General features: G+C 34.6%; 1 protein-coding gene across 1 annotated transcript; it reads right to left on the minus strand.

Moving 5' to 3' along the window:
* Positions 1–1,413: 1,413 nt before the first annotated feature.
* Positions 1,414–7,753, minus strand: LOC108911929. The gene is made up of 3 exons (XM_018717007.1): positions 6,783–7,753; positions 5,866–6,648; positions 1,414–1,849 (listed from the first exon to the last, which is right to left on the minus strand). Exons 1-3 carry the CDS (start codon positions 7,751–7,753, stop codon positions 1,414–1,416), a joined length of 2,190 nt encoding a protein of 729 aa, XP_018572523.1.
* Positions 7,754–25,640: the final 17,887 nt, after the last annotated feature.

Raw genomic sequence — 25,640 nt, forward strand, 5'->3', positions numbered from 1 at the left:
CAACGAAACCAAGCAAACCGACAAACCGCAAACCTAACCTAACATAATACGAATTGAAATGACACACGGGAAACAAATAAACTCGGGCTGTTACGCGCAGTCTACGCAAGTCACGAACATACATTTTTTCTAGACTTGTGTTATAAATATGCTACCACATTTTTTTCTGATTATGTCTTTGTATAACAAAGGCAAATGAACTAACGCTTGAGAGGGATTGGGGATTGAGAGCAAAATTTAACTAATGCCGAATGTTCCATAAGATAAGCAAAAATAGCAAAGGGTTGTTCGTCTGTTGTTTCCGAGATCGAAAGGAAATGTTTCGAGTAATGTTTCAAACTCTCTTCAATTGTAACATTTCGGCTATGTTTCACTAAATAAGTTTTCTACATTTCTGTAATGAAACAGACACGTTTGTAGTTAATAGGGGTTTACGATAATTGTATCGGAAAGGTCGGAACAAGAAAATGCCTTACGAATATTCACTCTGATGATTAGATCCCATTACGAAAATGCAACCTCAATGCTCAGATATAGAAAATCTGAGCGCTCTAGTCGCCCTTGCTTATTCGTCAGATTAAAGAATGATCTGAAATTTGCGCATGCGTGTTGTTTACAGGTATAATAAAAAAATTAAAAACAGATGTTTCGTTAAGTTACAAAGAAAAATTGTTTTGTTGACTGTTGAATGAAACATGAACTTCGTTTCGTTCTCTTCAGTTGTCTTGTGTAGAAAAAAAATTAAAATTGGCAATATGTTAAATAACAATTTAGATATGGTAGATGTAGATGAACATTATTACAGGTACCACTTTTCACATTTATTTGTAGAATTATTGCATGTAAATAGTGATAGAGGTTAGGTTAGATCGGTTTCTACTAGGTGCTTACGAAAATAGCCAATTTAAAAGAGCACTCTGACCAGAGTAAGCAGCGCTCGGATCAGTTGGTCAGATATATTTTTCGTAAACCCCTAATGTGTCAAATGTTTAGTAAAACAGCTCATTTGCAACGTTTCATTTACGTTTCGTGTTTAGTGGGAAATCTTACAATTTACGATGTAAAAGTTGAAGACATTCTTATTTGTCAAATATTACACACAACACACCCAAGGATATTCTTGCGACACACCTATCTCGGGTATCTCGGATAACATGTTCTGCCAACTTAATAGTTACATTGTCACAGAACACTAACTAAACAGAAACAGGAATAAAGACAGTGGTACAAAAACTTAGTTTTTACTTTTACAACACACACAATGAATATTCAATATCTTTGACTCAACACAGCCAGATAATGCAATAAAATAAAATTAAACGTGTGTGCCGACATACTCCCACCTGAGTAACATTAGGTGAAATTAAATAATGTGACTCACAAGAAATAAAGGCACATGTAACATAAATCTCATTAAGGGAACCTTTTAGGAGGTCTTAATATACGTCCACTTCGACTAAATTTAAGTTTGATGGATTCATCTTTATCACTTCTAAGTACTTTGCTTTTCACTCCCGCACTTTCTCTGGAGATGTTTTCGGGTACTCTGCTTTTGGTTTTCACTCCCGCACTAGCACTAGCTTCTTCATATTTTTGATTGGCAGGAATCTCTTGATCTATTACCTCCAGAGAGTATAATCTTTGTATCGTGCGTATAAGTTGGCCACAAGCGGTTTGAAGACGAACAAGACGAATTTTACCATCTCTACCAGTGATTAATTCGATAACTCGTCCTAATGGCCAGTCCAATCTCTTCGTTTTATCGTTTCCAACAAGAATTACTTCATTTAAAAAAATAGGTCTCGAAGGTGCTTTATTATTCGCGAGCTTTAGTTGTCCCAAGTATTCACTACGAAAACGTGCACGTAGTGCGTCTCGTAGCTTTTGTCTATATGCGATACGTCGCTTCAAAGAGTCTCTGTCCACGCCATCACAATCAGGAACTCCGCATTCTATTATATTTTGTAAAAACATATTAGGAGTCAAAGGCACCAATTCGGAAGGTTCATCAGATACATATGTAAGAGGTCTGGAGTTCACAATAGTTTCGCAGTCACAAATAATAGTCAATAATTCTTCATATGATAAAGAAGCGCGTTGCAAAACTTTACGTAGCAGTTGCTTAAGGATTTCAATGAGTCTTTCCCAAAATCCTCCCCATCATGGAGCAGAGGAGGGTTGAAACGCCAGTTAATACGTTGAGCAGCACTAAAATCATTGATGATGTCCCAGTTTAATTTTTCGAAACAATTTTCCACGCCAACAAAGTTGGTAGCATTATCGCTATAAATGAGTCTCGGTCTCCCTCGTCTTGCGATAAATCTCCGAAGAACTTGCACAAATTCTGAAGTAGAAAGAGATGTAGTAAGTTCCAGGTGTACAGCACGATACACCGCACATGTGAATAAGCAAATCCAGGCCTTTTTACCCGTTTTCAAATAAAGTGGTCCTGCAAAATCAATGCCCGTCACCTCAAACACCGCGGCGTCTTTCACTCTATCCACAGGTAAAACTGAAGGGTTTTCTTCAAAGTGTTTCGAACTGCGCCATTATTCTATGGCTAGAAATTGGCCTCAATGATTTGGGATCGAGGGATCTTTATCCTGCCTCATCTCGTGTAGGCCTGGACAGCCTTCGTAGGTGGGCCCCATCCGTCGTCTACCCCGACCGCAATTGCGGCCGGTGTAGGCGCTTTGTGGGACCTCCTGTTTCGAACTGTGCCGTCTGCAAATCGAGCATTTGTTTATTACCGACCGTATGGTTCTTCTTCCTCCAAGTATCCAATATTTTTCTCGCATGAGACTTAAAAGACCTTGTGTTCCGATGTGGCAAGAATTTATATGAGAGTCAGAAATTAACACATTTACCACATGATTTTTGAGGGTAGCAATATCGGATAGCAAAAGTCCTTTATATCTTTTCTTTGAGATATTCTTGACTTTAGACGAATCAATCTAAACTGGTCATAAAATGGATTTAAGGTACTGATTCGTTTGTCATTAATATCAGGAAAAGCTTCAGCTTGAATTAACTTCAGAATAAATGTCTCAGCCTCTTCAATTTCCTCGGTAGTCAGCAATCCTTGNTGTTGTTGTCATAACCTGCATATTATTATTAAACAATCAACCGTTCGACATCGTTTTTCTTTACCGTCACTTCCTACCTAAGTAAACACAATTATTATTACTATTTAGTGAATTCATATTAGTTAGTAGCCTTAGGTTCTTTTTATAGTATATTTGCAATAAGTAAGGTAAAACTTATTAAATTAATCAGGTATAGAATTTGTATATATGGATATACATTTTTTTAAAAGAGAGAGGGGGTGTAGCATTCAAATAAGACACCTTAATAAAATACATATTTATTGTTGTGTCCCAGTATCCTTGGCTAGGAAATTTTATACCATCCTGTATCGTGTAGGAACACAATCAGATGTCTAGTTTTTATAACAACCAAAGTCCGGTCGTGCGCGCTACACGCGGAGCAGGGCGAATATTAAATTCGAAAAAGAAACAGATGAACGGGTAGAACTTATTGATACGCGGGTCAGAAATAAGCACGTGAAATCGTTCATTCAACCTGTGCCGTAGTAAAATTGCAACAGAATTATTAGAGTAGCCTCGATGCCGATATTTTGAACTGTACATCGTACATTACATCACCAGCATCCAATAGCTTTCCTAATAGTTAACTAAAAACTGTCAACTCGCCGGAGGTTGCTCCGTAAGTATAATTGCCGATCTTTTTTATTATTGCAGTTAGGTATACCGTGGTTTAAATATCCACAGGGCAAGTAAGTTAGGAGTAGGTGTGTACCGCGTTCGAGTCCCTCCGACCAGGTTTTACACCTGGTTATGTAATCAGCACGTGTCGCCCTGGGAGTACTCCACACCTACACGATCCCCGTTGTCTACACCAAGCCTGTTTGCTGCGTCTTCCCCGTGGTTTTCCACTACATAGACTTCCTAGACGTATTGGCATTTCGGCCGATCTGATGTCATTAGTCTATTTGTCAGAGCCATTTCTGGGACCATGGAGCCGCCATTTTAGCTTGCGGATTGGACCACGTGGATAAGTCAGGTTTTATTTTATGAATAACCACAAGATTTTGATTCCCATGCCAAATTTTAAACCTATTTTGTTCACATGACGTAACAATATTTAAATTTGCCTAAATACTGGATGTCTGATTATGAGGTATATTTATGTATGAATGTGTATATTCTAACCGTCAGCATTTAAAATTATTTCATTATGTAAGGTACTTGTGATCACAAATAATCCATTATTTTGACACCGTTATAATAGATATTATTTTACAATTATTCAACACAAAAATCTACGTATTGAATGCTTCGTTAACCTCACCTTTTTTTTGTCTTATTATATAGGTATACTTATTAAATGTAGTATTAACTTTAATGCATTTTTGTAGATTAATTTACAAGGTATATTTCATATCCATTACTTTACTTCATTACATCAAGTATTAGTGTAGCCATTTTTCAGTTTGAATAGTTTCTAATAAAACTGTTTTTAAATTTTATGTTTTCTAGTTTACTTTCGTGATGTCTGTACCTACCTCAACTCACCAATGTTACACTTTAAATAGATAAAAAAACATCTATATTTTTGATATTGACATTTATCACTTTAATTAATATTTGTTTACTAATTTAAAAGTGATTGGCGACCCTAGAAATAACCCTTAGATTACATAATATATTTATTCCCTACTTGATGTGAATTAACACTTTTACTTTACCCACAACCTAGCCATAAATGAGCTGCCGGCGCATAAAAACAAATAAAGTATGGTAATCTAACAATTAAAGACTTAATTACGCCATACAAAATAGCGCCCAAAACGTGGTAAATGCATATTTGTCATAGTGTATAAAACTTTTAATTCTCTATCAAGAGAGGGGGTAAATTTTGGTAAAATTTATTGTTTTTTAAATAGAAAATCTTATAAATTTAAAAATATTGGTGAGTGAGATTGCAGGCCTTGGTAAGGAAGCAGAAAATTAATAAAAATAAAATAAAGCGGAACTGGTGTTGGAAATTAAAACTGTATAGTTCTGTTAACATTTTATAGATAAGGCAATATGGCATCTGATAACGACTGACTGACAATATATAAATTTATGGCCTCAAAATTTTGATTAGCTGGGTATATTATTTATATATATTATTTCAAGAAGTTCTCTAAGTTCTCTCTTTCGTATATACCTCGTAGTATATATATTTATGGTATAGTNTAAATAGATAAAAAAAAAATCTGTATTTTTGATATTGCCATTTATCACTTTCATCAATATTTGTTTACTTATTTAAAAGTGATTGGCACCCCTAGAAATAACCCTTAGATTACATAATATATTTATTCCCTACTTGATGTGAATTAGCACTTTTACTTTACCCACAACCTAGCCATAAATGAGCTGCCGGCGCATAAAAACAAATAAAGTATGGTAATCTAACAATTAAAGACTTAATTACGCCATACTGTATTTAGAAAAATAACCAAGATGCCAATCTGTAGTGTCAGTGTTAACCAACGACGTGACAAGTCTTTTCTTTCGCTCTTGGTTAATCTCTTCTTCGTCACATACCATGGGACAGCTAGGCCACATGTCTGATTCTAAGTACAGCCAATGAGGTCCCTCCCACCATTTTGACTCAACCAATTGTCTAGCAGAACATCCTCTTGATGGGAGATCGGCAGGATTTTGTGTACCTGATACATGTCTCCAAGAATCTACTGAAGTTAACGATCTGATCTCTTGGACTCGGTTCCAAATAAATGTTGACCACTCCTCCGCTCGCCGTATCCATGATATCACAGTGGATGAGTCTCACCAAAAATAACATTCCATGTCTCGTTTAAATTCAGCTCTAACACTATGGAAGAGTCTAGCTCCAATCGTGGCTGCTAACAATTCCAATCGCGGAATTGTTGTTTTCTTTAAAGGAGCTACTCTAGCTTTGGCCGTCAACAAATTTACATAAACTCGGTCAGGATTTTTTATTCTCAAATAAATTACTGCTGCGTATGCATCTTTGCTCGCGTCACAGAGTACATGTAAGCTAAATCTTCTATTATTTCCTAGTCCCCACTTAATACATCTAGGTATTCTGATGGATGTCAACAAATCGAGCTCTTTATTCCACGCACAAAAATCATGTTTAAGTTCTTCATCTACAGGATCGTCCCAATCTAGCTTTTGCTTCCATGTTTTCTGTAATAATAGTTTGGGGTATAAAGATGTAGGACAAGTGAAGCCAATAGGGTCGAAAACCTTCTGTGCCATCGAAAGAATCTGTCTTTTGGTTATCGTTCGATCCCCAGAGCTCGCTTCGATGCAATTTTTAGTGATCGCTAACACATCGTTGTTCGGATACCAAGACAATCCAAGCACATATATAGGCTCAACTTCCGTTGAGGCATCTTTTCCTTGTGTGTACTCCCACCCTCTGAGATCAAAACTGCCTTCGTTCATAACAGCGATGGACTCACTTATAAAGCGGTTCAATGAAGCTTCGTCTTCCAGGCTCGTAACACAATTGTCGACGTAGAAGCTTTCAGACAATTTATCTATTGTTTCTGGGGAGTAAAATGTACCAGTTCTGTTGGATTTTTTTCTACATAAGGCAAGATGATGTTCAATAGTTGCACCAAGAAGAAATGGACTGCTGCTTATACCAAATACCACACGTTTGTGGTCTCAAGCTGATCTGCAGAAAGACTTTCTACAGATATGACTCCAAAACTATACAATCTGAATCTCAACAGTATTGAAGGGATAGATTCTATCAAATTGGGTCCAGTTTCTAAACAACTGTTCAGTGAAGGTTTTCCTTTTTCACATGAAGATGCATCGAACACAGGCCGTATCTTCGTAGTGCTGTTTTCTTTGATTACGGCTCTATGTGGTAAATAGTGAGCAGCTTCGTTTCCTAACTCGTTATTGGGTACCTCTTCTATGATTCCTTCCTGAAGCCATTCTTGGAAAACATGGTCATATGATTCCAATATGTGGTTCCTTTTCAACTTTTTTGTAGTCGAATGTAATCTTCTTCTCGCAACATAGTAATTTCTCGACAACGGGGCATGACCTTCTAACCATGGAAGTCGTACTTCATATCTGCCCATCTCATTAACTCTAACCGTTTGCTGGAACATTTCCTTTGCCGCTAAAGCCAATTCCTGTCTGTTTTTCGTCTCAGCCGGATCGGTAATACCTAACACATCCAGTGCCCATAAGTTGGAAATAGGCGCATCTTTGACTAACATGGACATGCTTACTAAATTCGTACTTCTCTCCGCATTAGGAACTTTCCCCATTAAAGTCCAACCCAACAAGGTGTCTACAGCGACTAGTCCGGATTTCAACAAGTGTCTACGGCCAGTATATAATTTTCCATTTACATCGGCTCCGAGTAACACCTCTATAGGTCCCTGACTGCCTACATCGCTCAAATGAATATTTTTCGCCTTCAATTCTTCAATCCACTCACCGAAATGTATTGGCTGGATACTGCTACAAATATGATTTTGATCCAACATTTCCATGGTGCAATTATAATTGTTATCGCCGATTCTAATTTTATAACAATTATGAGATTTCTCCTCTGTTTTCTGTCCTCCAAACAAAGCATGAGTGATTGTTACTGTTTTAAATGGAACATAACCTAGTTCTTTAGCGGTGTCCTTCAAGATATATGATCGCTGCCATCCCGTATCCATCAAGGCTCGAATTTCTTTTGAAGCAGAACCATTGCTTATGGTTACTCTAATTGTTTGCATAAAAACATGCGAGGAAGTTTGGCACGATAGCGCTTGTTCAGTAGATTTTTTTCTTTTTCCTCTTCTGCTATCAAAGAAGCCTCATTTTTCGCTTTGTTAGCCAGTATTTCTGGACACATCATCGTAACGTGTGATTTGTTGCATACCATGCAGTTCACTTGTGCATGGCATTTTCTTGCCAAGTGTCCCATCTTTAGGCATCTAAAACATGCTCCCCTTTTTGAAAGAATGCTCTTCTTTTCTTCTAAAGAATGTTTTCTGAACTTAAAACAGTTTCCAGTTTCGTGCGTACCTTCACAAAAGGTGCATTTGGTAGTAATATCACAATTAACAAGTCCAGCGGCAGTTGCTGTCCGCTCATCTGTACATTTGTTCCCGAATTTCTGTTTAACTTTCTCTGACCGAAATAGTTTTTTGTCTGAAGAAATCGTGTTGAGNTGTACCTGTTTACAAATGGAATCTTAAATTTAATGGTGAAAAAAATAGTAGTGTTAAATCTTTCTTGGAAAGAGTGGATGAACTTTGCGCTTCACGCAATGTTAATAAAGATGAACTTTTGCTAGTACTTGCGATTTGTTTAGCAGTAATGCTCTGGTATGGTTTAGATCTGTTAGAAATTCAATATCTGATTGGGATGCTTTAGTCAATTTACTAATTAATGAATTTTTATCTAGCGATTATGATGATCAAATTTGGAATGAAATAAGAAACATAACTCAACGTCGCCATGAGTCTATTAATATCTACGTAGCTATTATGCAGTCAGTATTCAGTCGAGTAAATAAATTTGTTCCAGAAGTAACTAAATTAAAATATATGAGAAAAAATTTGTTACCTCATTATATTAGTCAGCTAGCTCTGATACCTATTAATTCAATAATTGAATTAGTTAATTATTGTAAAAAAATTGATGAGGCGAACTCTGTGAAAAATAATTATCGACCACCAACAACACATTGTTCATTAGAGCCTGAGCTATCTTATGCTAGTACTAGTAAAGATTCTAGACATGACATACAAGACCAGTCAGTTACTAGAACATTTTCACGTGATAATAAAAATTTTAAACAAATAAAACAGGAAATATAATAGGGAAAATGATAGTAGAGATATGTCAGTAATTAATCAGAATCAGTCAAATATAAGCACTAATAAAAGTTTAAATTGTTGGCATTGTAACTTAGCAAATCATAGTTTCTATCTCTTCTGAAAAAGGTTTTGTTTTAAATGTGGAAACCCAGGAATGACTATTAAGACTTGCCCGTGCTCAAAAAAACGCTTTACGAGGGTTGGAAAACCGTACCATTTCCAATCCAAGCAAACTGTTAGGCGCTTCAAATTAACTAATGAAATCTTAGAAAAACAGAATGTAGAATGGGAAAATTCTTTTACAATAAATATTCAAGATGGTGAAATTTGTGAAATAGATAAGAATAAGGTTGGAATGAGTAATACGTTATCAAATCACTATAAATTTACCGTTGACCAACAACAACAAATAGATGCAGTAATAGAATCATTTAAAGATATTTCCTCAGATACCAGATTAGGTTGTACACATAGAATTTCTTTGGACATTGATACTGGGAACTCAAAACCATTTAAAATCAAACAATACCCTATGTCTCCGTTTATGTTAAATATTTTGAATGCAGAACTAGACGAGATGCTCAAGTTAGGAGTAGTAGAACCTTCTCAAAGTCCATGGTGTTCACCTGTAATATTGGTAAAAAAGAAATCGTTAGAGTATCGTTTCACTTTTGATGGTCGTCATTTAAATCGAGTTACTAAACCTGATGCATATCCATTTAATAGAGTAGACAGAATTTTAAGCATGTTACGTGGTACTAAGTATGTTAGTTCGATAGATTTGAAAAAAGCTTTCTGGCAGATACCTTTAACAAAAGACTCAAGGGAAAAAACTGCATTTGCCGTACCGGGTCGCGGTTTATTTCATTTTACTCGCGTTTCTTTTGGTTTAATTAATAGCGCTCAAACTCAACAGCGTCTAATGGATGCGGTTTTTGGACCTAAATATGAACCTAACATATTTGTTTACCTAGATGATATTATAGTTACGTCTGCCACTTTGGATGATCATATTAAATTACTAGGCAAAGTTAGGGATGTTTTAAAAAAATGCCAATTTGACAGTAAACCTGAATAAATGTGAATTCTTTAAAAAATTATTGAAATATCTTGGTTTTGTTGTTGATGAAGATGGTTTGAGAACTGATCCTGATAAAATTTCAAGTATGATTAATTATCCTAGACCCACTAATACTACAGAAATTAAAAGATTTATCGGTATGACGTCATGGTATCGCCGGTTTATCCCACATTTTTCTTCTTTGATTGCACCATTAAATGATCTTCTGAAAGGTAAAGTTAGAAAAAAATAATCTATCAATTGGTCTGCAGAAGCAGAATCATCTTTTATTAAATTAAAGGAAGCTCTTGTGTCCACACCTATTTTATCAGCCCCAGATTTTTCGAGACCTTTTATTATTCAGTGCGATGCTTCTGATGTTGGTTTAGGCGGTTTAATTTTGCAGGAAATAGATGGCAATGAAACTGTCATAGCTTTTGCAAGTAGAAGTTTGACTAAAACTGAAAGAGCCCTATCCATAACACAACGTGAACTTTTAGCCATGATTTTTTGTATCGAGAAGTTTCGATTTTATATTGAAGGGCAACATTTTACTGTAGTGACCGATTCACACATTCTGTTCTTTTGTGGTTAAAAAACCTGGAGAATCCCATAGGCAAATTAGCTCGTTGGTCCCTGAAACTTCAGCAATATTCATTTGATGTCATTCATAGGAAAGGAAAATATAACGTTGTCCCCGATGCCCTATCCAGATCCATTACTATATCGGTAGATGTATTAAATATTGACTGAAAAGTTAGATTCGTTTTATTTGAAGATGAGGGAAAAAATTCTCAAATTTTCAGATAGCTATCCTGGTTGGTTGGTCAAAGCAGATCTAGTTTATAAACATGTGCCCTCTAAATTATCACTAAAAACAAATATGTCCGGGTGGAAGCTATTAGTCCCAAAGTCCCAACGTTTAGACATAATTAAATCTTGTCATGATCCACCCCTTAGTTCTCATTTTGGATTTTATAAGACCTTAAGTAGAGTACAAGACCTTTATTATTGGCCTAAAATGCGTCGAGATATTCTCAAATACATACGTTCCTGTAAGATTTGTGGTTCACAAAAATGTTCTAATAAGATTAGTATAGGTCCTTATGGTAGTGAAAAACATGTAGATTTTTCCTGGCAAATTATAGCGGTCGATATTATGGGTCCATTTCCTAGATCGTCTAAAGGTTTTAGTCATTTATTAGTAGTAGCAGATTGGTTTTCAAAATATACCCTATTACATCCCCTACGCACGGCTAACGCGCCGAGCATTGTGAAATTTATGGAAGAACGTGTTTTCCAAGTATTCGGAGTTCCCAAATTTGTAATATGCGACAATGGCACTCAATTTGCTGGTAAACAATTCAAAGCTTTAATCGATAAATATCAAGTCCAAAAAATATGGTTCAATGCGCGATATCACCCACAAGCAAATTTTGTTGAAAGAACCAATAAGACCATTGGAACTGCGGTTAGAAGTTATATAGAAAAACATAAAGATTGGGATAAATATTTACCCGAAATACAACAAGCTATAAATACAGCCAAACATCAGGTTACAGGGTATTCTCCATCTTTTATCAATTTTGCTCGTTATGTCCCATTGTCAGGTCAATATTATGGAGTAGTCACTTCAACTAAAGATATGGAATTACTTCCGGGAAATCGGCAGGTTTATGTTTCCGAATTTTCAGGTTTGTCTGAGGTGTTTAGTGAAATTAGAAAGAGGTTACATAAAGCTTATGAGAGAAATGTAAAAAGTTATAATTTAAGAAAAGGAGATATACGTTTTGCAGTTGGCGATAAGGTATGGCGAAGAAATAAAGTTCTGTCGGATGCTTCCCATAAATTTTCGGCCAAACTTGCATCGAAATATGTCCTTTGCGTTATTCGAAAGAAAATTTCGAATACTGTTTATGAGCTTGAGAATTTAGAGTCGTGTCAGGTAGGAATTTGGCACGTTAAGGATATTAAACCCTACTTAGGCTCAAATTCTGATGTATCAGTAAATTAAATTTAATTAGTAAATCACGCGTGATAAGTAAATATAATATATTCGTGATAAGTTAAATATAGTATATTCGTAATAAGCTAAGTATAGTATTTTCGAGAAAAATTTGGTTTAGCATACACTGGTAGTACAATTTGTTAAGTTAATAACGCTATGTTGATAATATATATCTAAGTTTTTACTGCAACGTCGATCCCACGTAAGCGGGTAAGTACGCTAATGTGTATCGACCTTAAGCCGACCGAGTTGCTTTGTTTACAACTGATCTGGCTGATGTTTTTATGTTCGTTTTCAGGAGTAGTATATCTTTTGGTTAGGTTAAGTTCATTTCTGTACCAAAATGTACCACAAGAATTATGGTCAGAGGCAGTCAATACAGCTGTTTATATACTGAATAGGACAGCTTCAAGCAAAGTGGAAAATATGAATCCTTATGAAAGAAGGTTTGGATGAAAACCAGACATAAAACATATCAGAATATTTGGAAGTACAGCGTACATGTCAATTCCACCACAATTTAGAAAGAAATTTGACTCAAAAAGTCAAAAACTGTTATTTGTTGGATATGATGGTTATTCGTCAAACTATAGACTTTGGAATGCGGATAAAAGGAAAATTGAAATAAGTTGTAATGTTACGTTTAACGAGAATGAAACTGTGACAATTAAGAAGGACACTGTTATACTAAAATTTGGAATTTTAGAAGAAAATAATGTTCAAGAAGAAGTACAAGAAATAGAAGATGACGATAGTGTAGATAGTTCAGAGATTTCGCAGACTGTTACAGAAGAAATGGACAGTGATGAAGACTTTCAGCCTAGCAATGAAGTAGAAGATAATTTAAGTGAAAGACAGTTGCGTGACAGAAATCAGCTAGCAAAACCTGATTACTATGGTACAAGTGCAAATTTCTGTACAATTTTTGAACCTACTAGTTATGAAGACGCTATAAAAAGTGAGGACTCTCAAAAGTGGCATCAAGCAATGAAACAAGAAATGGATGCACTTAAAGACCAACAACACATGGGACTTAGTGAAATTACCGGATAATGTAAAAGTGATAGACATTAAATGGGTGTTTCGGATAAAGACTGACCAGGAAGGCAATCCAGTACGTTACAAAGCGCGTCTTGTTGCTCGTGGCTTTATGCAAGAAAAAGGTGTGGACTACGAGGACACTTTCGCGCCGGTTGTGCGGTATGATTCTGTTCGAGTATTACTAGCTTTGGCAGCTGAAAAAGACTTGAAAATTGCAAACTTTGATGTGCAGACTGCATTCTTATACGGTGACTTAACGGAGCGTGTATACATGAAGCAGCCTGTTGGATTTGAGAATAAGAAGAAGCCGGATCTGGTCTGTAAGTTAAACAGGAGCTTATATGGATTAAAACAGTCCCCAAGATGCTGGAACCGTAAGTTTGTAACTTTTCTTAACAAATATGAATTCAGACAATTAAAGACAGATCAGTGCGTATTTGTTGGTATTTTCAATAATGCTGAAATTTATTTAGCCATTTATGTGGACGATGGCCTGTTAATGTCAAATTCAGAAAATGCAATTAAAGAACTTATTAAGACTTTACAACAAATGTTTAAAATAACTGTACATTTAAACGGTAATAAAATACAGTTTGTTGGAATGAACAAAATTTGTATGCAGGGACAATAAGTATTCATCAGCATGTTTACATAACAAAGCTACTTAACAAGTTCAATATGAGTGAAGTGAAGTAACCTTTAACGATTCCTGCAGAGCCTAATGTACCTTTATCAATATTAAGTAATAAGAAATCGAACTGTAATAAAGCATTACCATATCGTGAGGCAGTTGGCTCACTAATGTTCTTAGCTACAACAAGTCGTCCAGATATCACATATGCAGTTAATCAAGATAGTCGATTCTTTAATAGTTGGACTGATGAACATTGGCACGCAGTGAAAAGAATTTTCCGTTATTTGAAACACACGGTATACTACAAAATTGTGTATTCAAAAACTTCAAAAATTGAGATAAAGGGCTATACCGATGCAGACTATGCTGGTTGTGTGGACACCAGAAAATCTACCAGCGGTTACGTTTTTATACTTGCAAATAGTCCGATTACATGGAAAAGTCAAAAACAAAATGTTGTGGCACAATCTACAACCGAAGCAGAGTATATAGCTCTGGCTCTTGGCATCAGAGAGGCTCTATGGTTGAGGCNACACTACCAATATACGTTTTCCTTCTATTTGAGTCCTGTCACGGTCGCCACTATATCAATTCTGTTTTTAAACCACTAGTTAACATGAAACTATCACTTTATTCTGTATATTTTTACACGGGAATGAATTATATATCTCAAAATTAACAAACTGTCAATACAACATATGTCATGTTAATGAGTTCTACTATCTAGGTAGTTCAATTGGGAGATCACACAATGAATATTCAATATCTTTGGCTCAACACAGCCAGATAATGCAATAAAATAAAATTAAACGTGTGTGCCGACACTCCTCCTCTATTTGAAATCCTTTTGCTATAATTCTTGCCTTTTTAGTACCATCTTCTTTCGTACGAAAAACCCATTTGGTTTCTATCGGTTTCTTTGCTATTGGTATTTCAGATTCACACCACGTATTTTGCTTTTTGTGTGTACTAATTTCTTTTTTGATCGCATCGCACCAATCTTTTGACTTAATTGCTTCTTCGTAAGACTTAGGGTCTTCCTCACATGTCATTAAACAATATGCAGAATATAATTCGTATTCGTTTAAATGTTGTTGTGGATTTACTGACCGTCCTGCTCTTGTTTGTTGTTTCTTCTAGTTACCATGACTTCTTTCGGATTTTTTTTCTTCTTCTTCTTCGTTTTGTGAACTTGGAACTAACTCATTATTATGAATTTCATCATTAGAGAGATATTGGAGCGACAACTTGTATTAGTGCATGCGGTATGTTGACATCTAAGCATGCGCAGTTGCATACAGCTCTCGCGCTGCCGTAATAACGATAACGCCTGGTGTAATTTACGAATGTATAGCGTTATGCTTTATCAGTTGCGCTAAAGTGCTTCGAGAAATATCGGAAAAGCCGACGATGGCCTGTGATGTTTCTGTGAATTCGAGTTACGAAAGGTTACTTAGGTTAGGTTGTATACACAAATACATTTCAGTTTATCTTCAAATATATATTTTCGCAATGAGTGCGTTAGCAATAAAAAGGCAAAGGTTTACTGCCGATGAAGATCTGTGTTTATTACGCGAAGTTGTTTCGCAAAATCCTCTACAAGATGCAGAAAAGTGGAAAGTAGTCCAAATGAATGTAAAAAGTATTACAGGAAAGGAATTCCTTGTTAGAACCCTTAAGGATCATTTACTGTTACTTTTAACGGCCTGGCAGAAACAAATTCAAGGAGATCAAATCAGGTACTTAGGTACATTTAAATTTTTGAAACTTTTCAATTTAATTTCATGTAGGTATTTCAAAATACATAGTAGGTACTAATATACCAAGATAGGGTCATGGATCATGTACTTTTCGTTTATTTGTGCTCATATTTATACGTAATATGTGTTTATACTTAAATTTGTACATATATTATCTCAGTGAAAATCCCAAATAACTCACTGAAGTAAGAATATTTTTTGCCATCTGTGGAAAAAGAATTAAAAATTAATTAAATAAACCCAATCAAGCAAACAAAAAAAATAAATATACACGGTGTAACTTTAAGTGGGGGTCATATTTATACTGTGGTTACCTTTCATCCTTAGGATCACGTCATCAGTTTTCATCATAAAACCTGATATTTTTTTTAGATTCTTATTTTCATATTTCTGATACCCCGCCGCTGGACAAGCTAGCGTCATTACCTCGAACTTTGAGGTTATGAAACACTTCACTTCACTAATTCCCCTGATACTGATAAATAAAACACAATAATGCAGTATACTTTAAACTGCACTGAAATAAAACACAATGCAGCTATTACGCTAAAATATCCCGTTTTCAGTAAAGAAAAACATGATCAAAGTCAAGTCTCATCTATTTGTATTGATGGTTGCACCGGCAGCAAGTGGGCAAGTGGTGGCATAAATAAGGTTTTAACTCCAATTTCAAAAATCAACTATAACTCCTCTATTTTTTTGAATTTATAAAAAATAATTCAGATTAGTATTCAGCGCAATAAATACTATTACTCCTAGAAAAATGACCCCCACTTAAAGTTACACCCTATATAAGTATATATGGGTAAACGGTATGTAGATATATTCCTTTATGGACGTATTAGTAGAGCTCATTAGCAATTGATTTAACTGTAAATATGCCTTTATCAAAATTCTAGTATTTTTCGTTCAATTTTAATTTTTGTAATTTCATTTGATTAATTTTAATGATACTTTAAGCCCCTGATATTCTATTTTGTTCTAAACATTTCGTCACAGATTCATTTCATTTCATTTCATAAATAGGGAAAAAATTTATAATTTTTCATAATTAGTAGTTGGCAGGATTTTTTCAGAAATAAAAAAGGCATATAAAAGTTCAAAAAAGATAATGGCATTTAGAGGTCGGTAAATCAATTGCAAATGAGCTCTACTAATATATTCCTAGAGAAATACGTCTATTTACCATTCACTTAGGGTGTTCGTAAATGTTTTGTCAACATTGAAACAGTAACTGTTTACGGCCCCAAAGAAGAACATAAAAGTTTTTGAAAGCTCGGCAATGATAAAGAGTGTTCTTTATTAAGACCCAATATAAGAACACATCCCGTTATATCTATAAACCGTTAAACAAAAATATATCTAATATATTCTAAATAGTTAGACAATGTTTTTTCACAACTAAATATACAAACTACAATAAATCAAACTGGTTCTTATGTAACACATAGGTATTACCTAAAATTGTCCTCTGTTGCAAAGATTTAGCTGCAGAAGAGGTAATATTTTTTTTCGGTTGAGTAATCTCTTTACTACTAAAACTTGGAGTAGTAGGGTATTCAATAGATTCTTGTTGAGTAATCACAGTATTGCAACTTGGGGTATTAGGATATTTTGACACTGGTACAGCATCTAATTCTGTAACAACTTTATCAGAATCAATATTATCGAACGTAAAGAATAAATCTAAAACAAAAATTAGTTTTTAAATACAATATAGGGGAGACCGGGGAGGGTTGATTCACGTAACATATTAAAGGTTACAGGCATATTAATATCATCTTTAAAAAAGGTCTGATACATCTGTNATCATTTACTGTTACTTTTAACGGCCTGGCAGAAACAAATTCAAGGAGATCAAATCAGGTACTTAGGTACATTTAAATTTTTGAAACTTTTCAATTTAATTTCATGTAGGTATTTCAAAATACATAGTAGGTACTAATATACCAAGATAGGGTCATGGATCATGTACTTTTCGTTTATTTGTGCTCATATTTATACGTAATATGTGTTTATACTTAAATTTGTACATATATTATCTCAGTGAAAATCCCAAATAACTCACTGAAGTAAGAATATTTTTTGCCATCTGTGGAAAAAGAATTAAAAATTAATTAAATAAACCCAATCAAGCAAACAAAAAAAATAAATATACACGGTGTAACTTTAAGTGGGGGTCATATTTATACTGTGGTTACCTTTCATCCTTAGGATCACGTCATCAGTTTTCATCATAAAACCTGATATTTTTTTTAGATTCTTATTTTCATATTTCTGATACCCCGCCGCTGGACAAGCTAGCGTCATTACCTCGAACTTTGAGGTTATGAAACACTTCACTTCACTAATTCCCCTGATACTGATAAATAAAACACAATAATGCAGTATACTTTAAACTGCACTGAAATAAAACACAATGCAGCTATTACGCTAAAATATCCCGTTTTCAGTAAAGAAAAACATGATCAAAGTCAAGTCTCATCTATTTGTATTGATGGTTGCACCGGCAGCAAGTGGGCAAGTGGTGGCATAAATAAGGTTTTAACTCCAATTTCAAAAATCAACTATAACTCCTCTATTTTTTTGAATTTATAAAAAATAATTCAGATTAGTATTCAGCGCAATAAATACTATTACTCCTAGAAAAATGACCCCCACTTAAAGTTACACCCTATATAAGTATATATGGGTAAACGGTATGTAGATATATTCCTTTATGGACGTATTAGTAGAGCTCATTAGCAATTGATTTAACTGTAAATATGCCTTTATCAAAATTCTAGTATTTTTCGTTCAATTTTAATTTTTGTAATTTCATTTGATTAATTTTAATGATACTTTAAGCCCCTGATATTCTATTTTGTTCTAAACATTTCGTCACAGATTCATTTCATTTCATTTCATAAATAGGGAAAAAATTTATAATTTTTCATAATTAGTAGTTGGCAGGATTTTTTCAGAAATAAAAAAGGCATATAAAAGTTCAAAAAAGATAATGGCATTTAGAGGTCGGTAAATCAATTGCAAATGAGCTCTACTAATATATTCCTAGAGAAATACGTCTATTTACCATTCACTTAGGGTGTTCGTAAATGTTTTGTCAACATTGAAACAGTAACTGTTTACGGCCCCAAAGAAGAACATAAAAGTTTTTGAAAGCTCGGCAATGATAAAGAGTGTTCTTTATTAAGACCCAATATAAGAACACATCCCGTTATATCTATAAACCGTTAAACAAAAATATATCTAATATATTCTAAATAGTTAGACAATGTTTTTTCACAACTAAATATACAAACTACAATAAATCAAACTGGTTCTTATGTAACACATAGGTATTACCTAAAATTGTCCTCTGTTGCAAAGATTTAGCTGCAGAAGAGGTAATATTTTTTTTCGGTTGAGTAATCTCTTTACTACTAAAACTTGGAGTAGTAGGGTATTCAATAGATTCTTGTTGAGTAATCACAGTATTGCAACTTGGGGTATTAGGATATTTTGACACTGGTACAGCATCTAATTCTGTAACAACTTTATCAGAATCAATATTATCGAACGTAAAGAATAAATCTAAAACAAAAATTAGTTTTTAAATACAATATAGGGGAGACCGGGGAGGGTTGATTCACGTAACATATTAAAGGTTACAGGCATATTAATATCATCTTTAAAAAAGGTCTGATACATCTGTGCGAAAGCTTATGGTCTTGGTTATAACTTCTACACCAACATTTTGAGTAGCAGATACAACTTTCCCCATAAGACACATTTTTTAAAAAAGTAGAAAATGTATCATCTCTCCTTTGCTATGGGAGAGATGATACGAATACCAGGAGACTTGATACACACAATTTTAGGAGCAAGAAAAATTCAGATTTTTTTGAAAAATAAGGGAAAATCGAAATTTTAAACATTTATTTATAAAGATAATAACTCATCCTTTAAATGTAATTATACTAATATCTACATAACATTACTATATTTATTAAAGTTTACTGAAAATGATAATTTTCGATGCATTCTGGCGGTTCCTCCTGAGAAAACAGGAGGAGGTAATCTAATAATATCTGAAATGGGCACAATAGACTTGTCTGCAACATCAGGATATACGAAAGAGTATCCCGGCTTCTTCCGTCTCATGAAACTAACGTAGAATTGTTCTTCTTCCATTATTTCTTCAACCAACCCCACGTAATGACGTTCATATCTGCTTACCTTAAATTTAACTAGCACGTAATCATATTTCTTGATAAGACCTTGAGAAAAATTATTTTCTTCTTCTTGTTCCATAATTAAGTCCTCAATATCTGTCACCTCTGAACTTGAAGAAGTTTGAATCAATTCATCTTCGCTGGTATCCGAGGATTCACATTTCTCATAACTTTTTCGCTGCTTTACTTGTTTTAATTTTGTAGGTGGTGCATTTTCTTTACCAAATGATATTGCCTTTTTTACAGACTGTCGATTTCCAAGTTGTTTGGCTGCCACTTCGTCTTCTATTTCTTTTATATTAGGAGTATCGGTAAGTATTTTTGATTTTTTCGTACATCGTGGTTTTACTGATTTTCTCGGAGGCGCTTTTGGCAAAGGTCTTATTTCTTCCGGGCTCTTTAAATTTAGGCCTGATGGACCAGCGCTGCTGTTAGTTGTGGATTCTGTTGCTCTGCATTCCTCAGAAGATTGTCCAGTGATGTGAAGTTCGTTATTGCCAGGAGGAGTTCGCTCAAGGCGTTGTTGATATGCAGTTGGAGCAGGTTCCTCATTTATCATTTCTGGGCGATTAGTCACCTCCGAGCATAAAAATTCGTCATCTCCAAATATTTGTGGATTAAAAGGTTGTAATCCACTTTTTTCAAACCCATTTTTTATGTTAGTAGGAGTGAACGCACGATCAAAAGCTATACCCACCAGTTCTGCTATATTTTTTAAGGTTATTGTCTCACCTGGATGATTTACTAAGTAATTGTCACATGCAGTGTTAAAATATGTTTTGAACGGTCCATAAGTAGATACATCCAGGGGCTGCAATTTATGACTGGTGTGAGGCGGCATGCTTAATAAAACTATCCCATTGTTTTTACAGAAATTTAGGCCTTGTGGAGGAATGTGGCTACTATGGTAGTAGATAGGCTACCTTCATACGACGCCAAAATCCCATGTATTTTCTTATGAAGGTTCATATTAGCAGTTTTTGACGAATTTTACCCCTACTCCTCCTTTCCCTCTCCCCTCCCCTTCCCCGCCAGCCAATCAGAGCGTAGCATTTTTTGCGGAGAAATTCAAAATGTTGTCACTAGGGCTTTGCCCCACTTAGGGCTTTGCCCCTCGGGCCCCCATGTAGATATCTCCAAGTAGGTATGCAGAATCCCCCACGTAGGCGCGTTCTCCCTAGGGCTACCACGTAGACGCGTGCTTCCTAGGACCCCACCTAGGGCTTTGTCCCGCCTAGGGCTTTGCCCCATCTAGGACTTTGCCCCTAGGCCCCATGCAGGTATCTCCATGTATGTATGTAGGATTCCCCACGTAGACAAGAGTATTGTGCGTAGGCCTCCGCGTGTATCCCCGCGTAGGTATACATAAATTGTATAGGGCTTCGCTCGCCACCGCGGGCCCCAAACGTGATCGAGCGGTGACGTAGACAGTAGCCGCGATTTTCATTTCGCAATAGTAGTTTATAACGCGGCCGAGCGTGTATCCGTAGATGGCGTTGCAAGTGGAGCGCGGGTCTAATAAATATGCCTGTATATTTAAGTATTACAAACTACGGCTAAAAAATATTTACTGGAATTTACTTTAGGAACGTTTGTTAAAATAGAACAGAAAGGGTCAATCCTTCTTCATCTTAAATCTTAATAATGCCGTGCTATGTTCATATTAAAGCCCAATGGTAAATTCTTTTAAATAGCAAATTGTATTGAAATAGAAATTATTCCGCTTAGGTGTAATAAGAAAACTAAGTCAACAAACGCTAGCACAGCTGCTTTTGCTGTCTTAGCGAAACAGCCAGTGGCCTGTTCTGGCGATATCAACTGCAGTCACTGCACTATGCAGCTTTTCTTGGCTAAGACTACTAATAATCAATTTTATAATTAGTCATAAAATCAACGTGTTTGCTCTGCTTGTTTTTTGTTAAAAGTTTCTCGGACTATTATAGTGAGTGGTGCTTTTTGTGTGTATCCTTTTGGATAAAGAAAGGTAAGTCTATATGCACATTTTCAATTAAAAACGTAGCTTTGTATAGCAGTTATAATCTTAAACGGCAATTACTTCTCATAGTAAAATATTCTATAACTAAAAATATTAGCATTAAATTCTAAAAGAGTCAAACCAGCTACCAAAATTAGTGGTATATTAAACAGATTCACTTACACGTTTATTATTTAATGAAGAAAAATTCTATTTAAAACCACCATTATACAGGGTCTTATTTTAGCAGTTGATAAAAAAACAATAGCTACTGGGCCTTTATAAAAGTTACAAATTAGTTAACAACAAGATGGTGGCTAAAAATCTAAAGAATTAATTTTTTATATTATTTTTATAGACAGCGGAAAGACACAGGGAAAGAGAGCAGCGTTGCAAGGGCATGCATTTTGGCTACAGGACGACAGAGACATGTAAACCAAAAACAAGGCATACGAAGGGTAAGTTGCTTTGAATTTCAGCATTTCAGATTGCTTTTCAGTTTTTAATACACAGTCCATTCTAAAACTATAATTAGCTCTTAAAAAAGCTTATTTATAATAAAATCATATAAAGCATTAATATTAAACTACAATTATTTTTCATAGTAAAAAATTCTATAACTAAAAATATTAGCATTAAATTCTAAAATAGTCAAACCAGCTACCAAAATTAGTAGTATATTAAACAAATTCACTTACACGTTTATTATCTAACGAAGAAAAATTATATTTAAAACCACCATTATACAGGCCGTTATTTTAGCAGTTGAGAAAAAACAATAGCTACAGGGCCTTTATAAAAGTTACAAATTAGTTAACAACAAGATGGTGGCTAAAAATCTAAAGAATTAATTTTTATATTATTATATATTATTATTTTTATAGACAGCGGAAAGACAGAGAGAGAGAGAGCAGCATTGGAAAGGCATGCGTTTTGGCTACAGAATGACATAGACGTGGAAACCAAAAACAAGGCATACGAAGGGTAAGTTGCTTTAAATTTCATCATTTCAGATTACTTTTCAGTTTTAATACACAGCCCACGTATTCTAAAAACTATAATTAGCTGTTAAAATAGCTTATTTATAATAAAATCATATTTAAAGCATTAATATTAAACTATAATTATTTTTCATAGTAAAGAAAACTTATAATTAAAAATATTGGCTTATTTCAACAGGAAAACAAGCTAAAAAAATCCTCAAAACATATTAACATTCTAAAAACTATAATTTAGCTGGTAAAACAGCTTATTTAATACAGAAAAAATCACTTAATCGTAATAAACGTTAACTAACCGAAAATTAAATACAGGGCTTTATTATAATAACTGAAAAAATGAACCAAAAACAATTAAACAATAGGTAATTAGACGAATCTTTATTGAAAAAAGATAAAGCAATTTACTAGAATCATAAAAAATCAAAACCAAAATCAGATTAAATTTTTTTTATTTAAAACCAGTATTATACAGGGTGATATTTTAACAGTTGAGCAAAAACAATAGCTACAGGGTCTTTATAAAAAGTTACAAATTATTTGACAACAAAATGATGGCTAAAATTCTAAAGCATTAATTTTATAGGCAGTTGAAAGTCTAGCCAGGACAGAAAGGCATGAATTTCGGCTACAAAGGCATGAAGCTCAAAGCAAGACAACAGGACGACAGAGATATGAAGAAACAAGGCATACGAAGGGTAAGTTGCTAGATTTTTCTGCATTTCAGATCGCGTCGTCTGTACCGATTCAATACACAGTTAAATATGCTGGCTTGATACGGTACCCGTGTCGTGTAGGGGTCTATCTTAAACGATTACCTAAGGGTAATCATTGGATTTTTCCTTGCCAACGAAAAAAGGTTTCAGCCACACGCGAAAAACTTAAATCCGCCCGTGAACGCGAAAGGCCTTCGGGCTATCGAAACGATAAAAATGGCTGTCTTGTGGTTAGGGCAAATTCAAAATATAATTGTTCGGTACCATACTCTTAGCGCAATTCAAACATCTCGACGGCAGTGTTTCAAACTAAACAGATCCGTTGCGACTTAGAACATAATTGAACGTTATAGGGTCTTTCCTTACAATTAAAAATTACTATTGACTCTTTACATTAAAAATATTCAGATTTTATTTTTCATAAAATAATTTTTTGCCACTATTTTTTTAGTAAAGTACAGTTTGACGTCATTTTTCATAATTTTTCCATATTTAATTTTTCTATATGTAATTTTTTATTAAAGTACAGTTTTAGTAAAGTATAGTTTTGACTTAATTTTCACATAAATAATTTTTAATAAATAATTCTTTTGTTTTTTATTAAAGTTCAGTTTGACGTCATCTTGCATCTGAAAGTGCTGCCCCGAATTCTCCGGTTCAGGCGCAAGAGTAAATCTTTTTTAAATATAAGACTAAATTTTTCTATATTTAATATTTCGTAATTTTTCTACTTTTTAGTAAAGTACAGTATGACATTTAATTTTTAATAATTTTTCTACATACAGTACGTAAAGTACAGTTTTGGCGTAATTTCTACATAAAATAATTTTTCATAAAATAATTAGTAATTTGCGACTTGAAACAATTAAAAAAAAATACAAAAACTTACCAGTTTGGCTAAGGGAAAGCGGCAAACGGGTCCAGAGGGCGGCTGCAGAGGCAGGTAATGGGGTGGGGGCGGTTCTTTGATAGCCATAGGGGGGCCTCACAATAATTAGTTGGAAGCCCCCGGCAACTCAATTCCACAAAAATATGTTCGCACGTATGCGCACAAACGAAAGCGTTATCTATACATACCCCTTGAAGGCGACAACCCTTATCTTATTAGGACTGGTATTACAGACGCCAAGGGTTGTACTCTCCCGCATGAAAGCGGTACCTGTCACGCTAACGTGAGGAAGAAAGTCGACCACCAGCCCATTTTCCCATCTTCTTAACTTCGCAAGCACCACCTCCGTACACTTCAACAGATCAGCGAAGAATGAACAAGTACCGACATGTCTCAGCTAGTTAGCAACCTACTACGCGCATAAGGTGTCACGTGTTTTCGACATCTTTCGAGCAAACGTTATTATCAACTTGTGTCTCGATTTAAATTTTAAATAGGAAAACGTTTCATACTAGGCGGAATTTAATACTGATTATAATGGCAAAGACGTACGAATCACAGATATCAAGGGGCCTTTTTGCTATCGGTTAGTAGTTTATCGAGCTCAGAGTATTCCATGTATATAGCTCTTTCTGATACATAATACCGCATAAGTTCTAAACATTCAAAGAATACATATATTTATACAGGGTGTAATCAAAATGGTTATCCAAACTTGAATAACAGATTCTAGTTAACAAATTTCTGGTGCAAATACGTATTTATTGAGGTTCAGAATATGGACAAAAATAAAAAATATGTTTAACATACTTGTAATTAGTACCTTAGTTTCTTCAAAATCGCAATGTTAGCATAAATCATGATAAGAGAGGTCAATGAACTCCAAACAGTATTACGTCATTCTTAGGTCGTCTGGGGTCAAGGTTCAGACCTGTTTTCTACTGGTTCAGACCTGTTTTTAGCATAAACTGTAACCTGATATTTTATTTCCTTTATAATTGCAGTGTTAGCAAAAATTCTAACCTAATATGCAGGCTTGCTAGTAAACCTAACATGAACCTCTTTAGCTCAGTGGTAGAGCACTGGTCTTGTATGGTTTTTCTTATACATGAAAGGTAGAGGGAGAGAGGAAATAAAACAAACAAGGACAGGTAAACATATATATTAAGCATATTAAAATATAATAAATGTAATATTATAACGTAATTGGTACAATTCTTGTAGATGTAGGTCCATCCTTCGTTGCGGAAAATCGATGAGGATTCGTAAATACATCATCCCACTTGCCTTGAATGTTCATCTTTTAAAACTGTTTAGCCATTTTACACTGGTTATTGTAGTGTTTTATTTCGGATTTTAATCGGCGAATTTTTTCAAGATGTTTTTCTAATAATGGCTTGAGAATTTTGGAAGTCGTTTCAATTCTTCTCTTGAATCTATCTC

The sequence above is a fragment of the Anoplophora glabripennis genome, unplaced genomic scaffold (genome assembly GCF_000390285.2).
Source record: "Anoplophora glabripennis isolate ALB-LARVAE unplaced genomic scaffold, Agla_2.0 scaffold866, whole genome shotgun sequence".
NCBI lineage: Eukaryota > Metazoa > Arthropoda > Insecta > Coleoptera > Cerambycidae > Anoplophora > Anoplophora glabripennis.

Excerpts from the sequence above, each read along its gene's own strand:
- LOC108911929 (XM_018717007.1), bottom strand. The coding sequence starts at position 7,753 with ATGGATACGGGATGGCAGCGATCATATATCTTGAAGGACACCGCTAAA. Across the intron at positions 6,649-6,782 it reads ATACTGTTGAGATTCAGATT|AAAAAAATCCAACAGAACTG; the intron begins GTATAGTTTTGG and ends TGCCTTATGTAG. Across the intron at positions 1,850-5,865 it reads GACATGGAATGTTATTTTTG|TGAATACTTGGGACAACTAA; the intron begins GTGAGACTCATC and ends ACGTTTTCGTAG.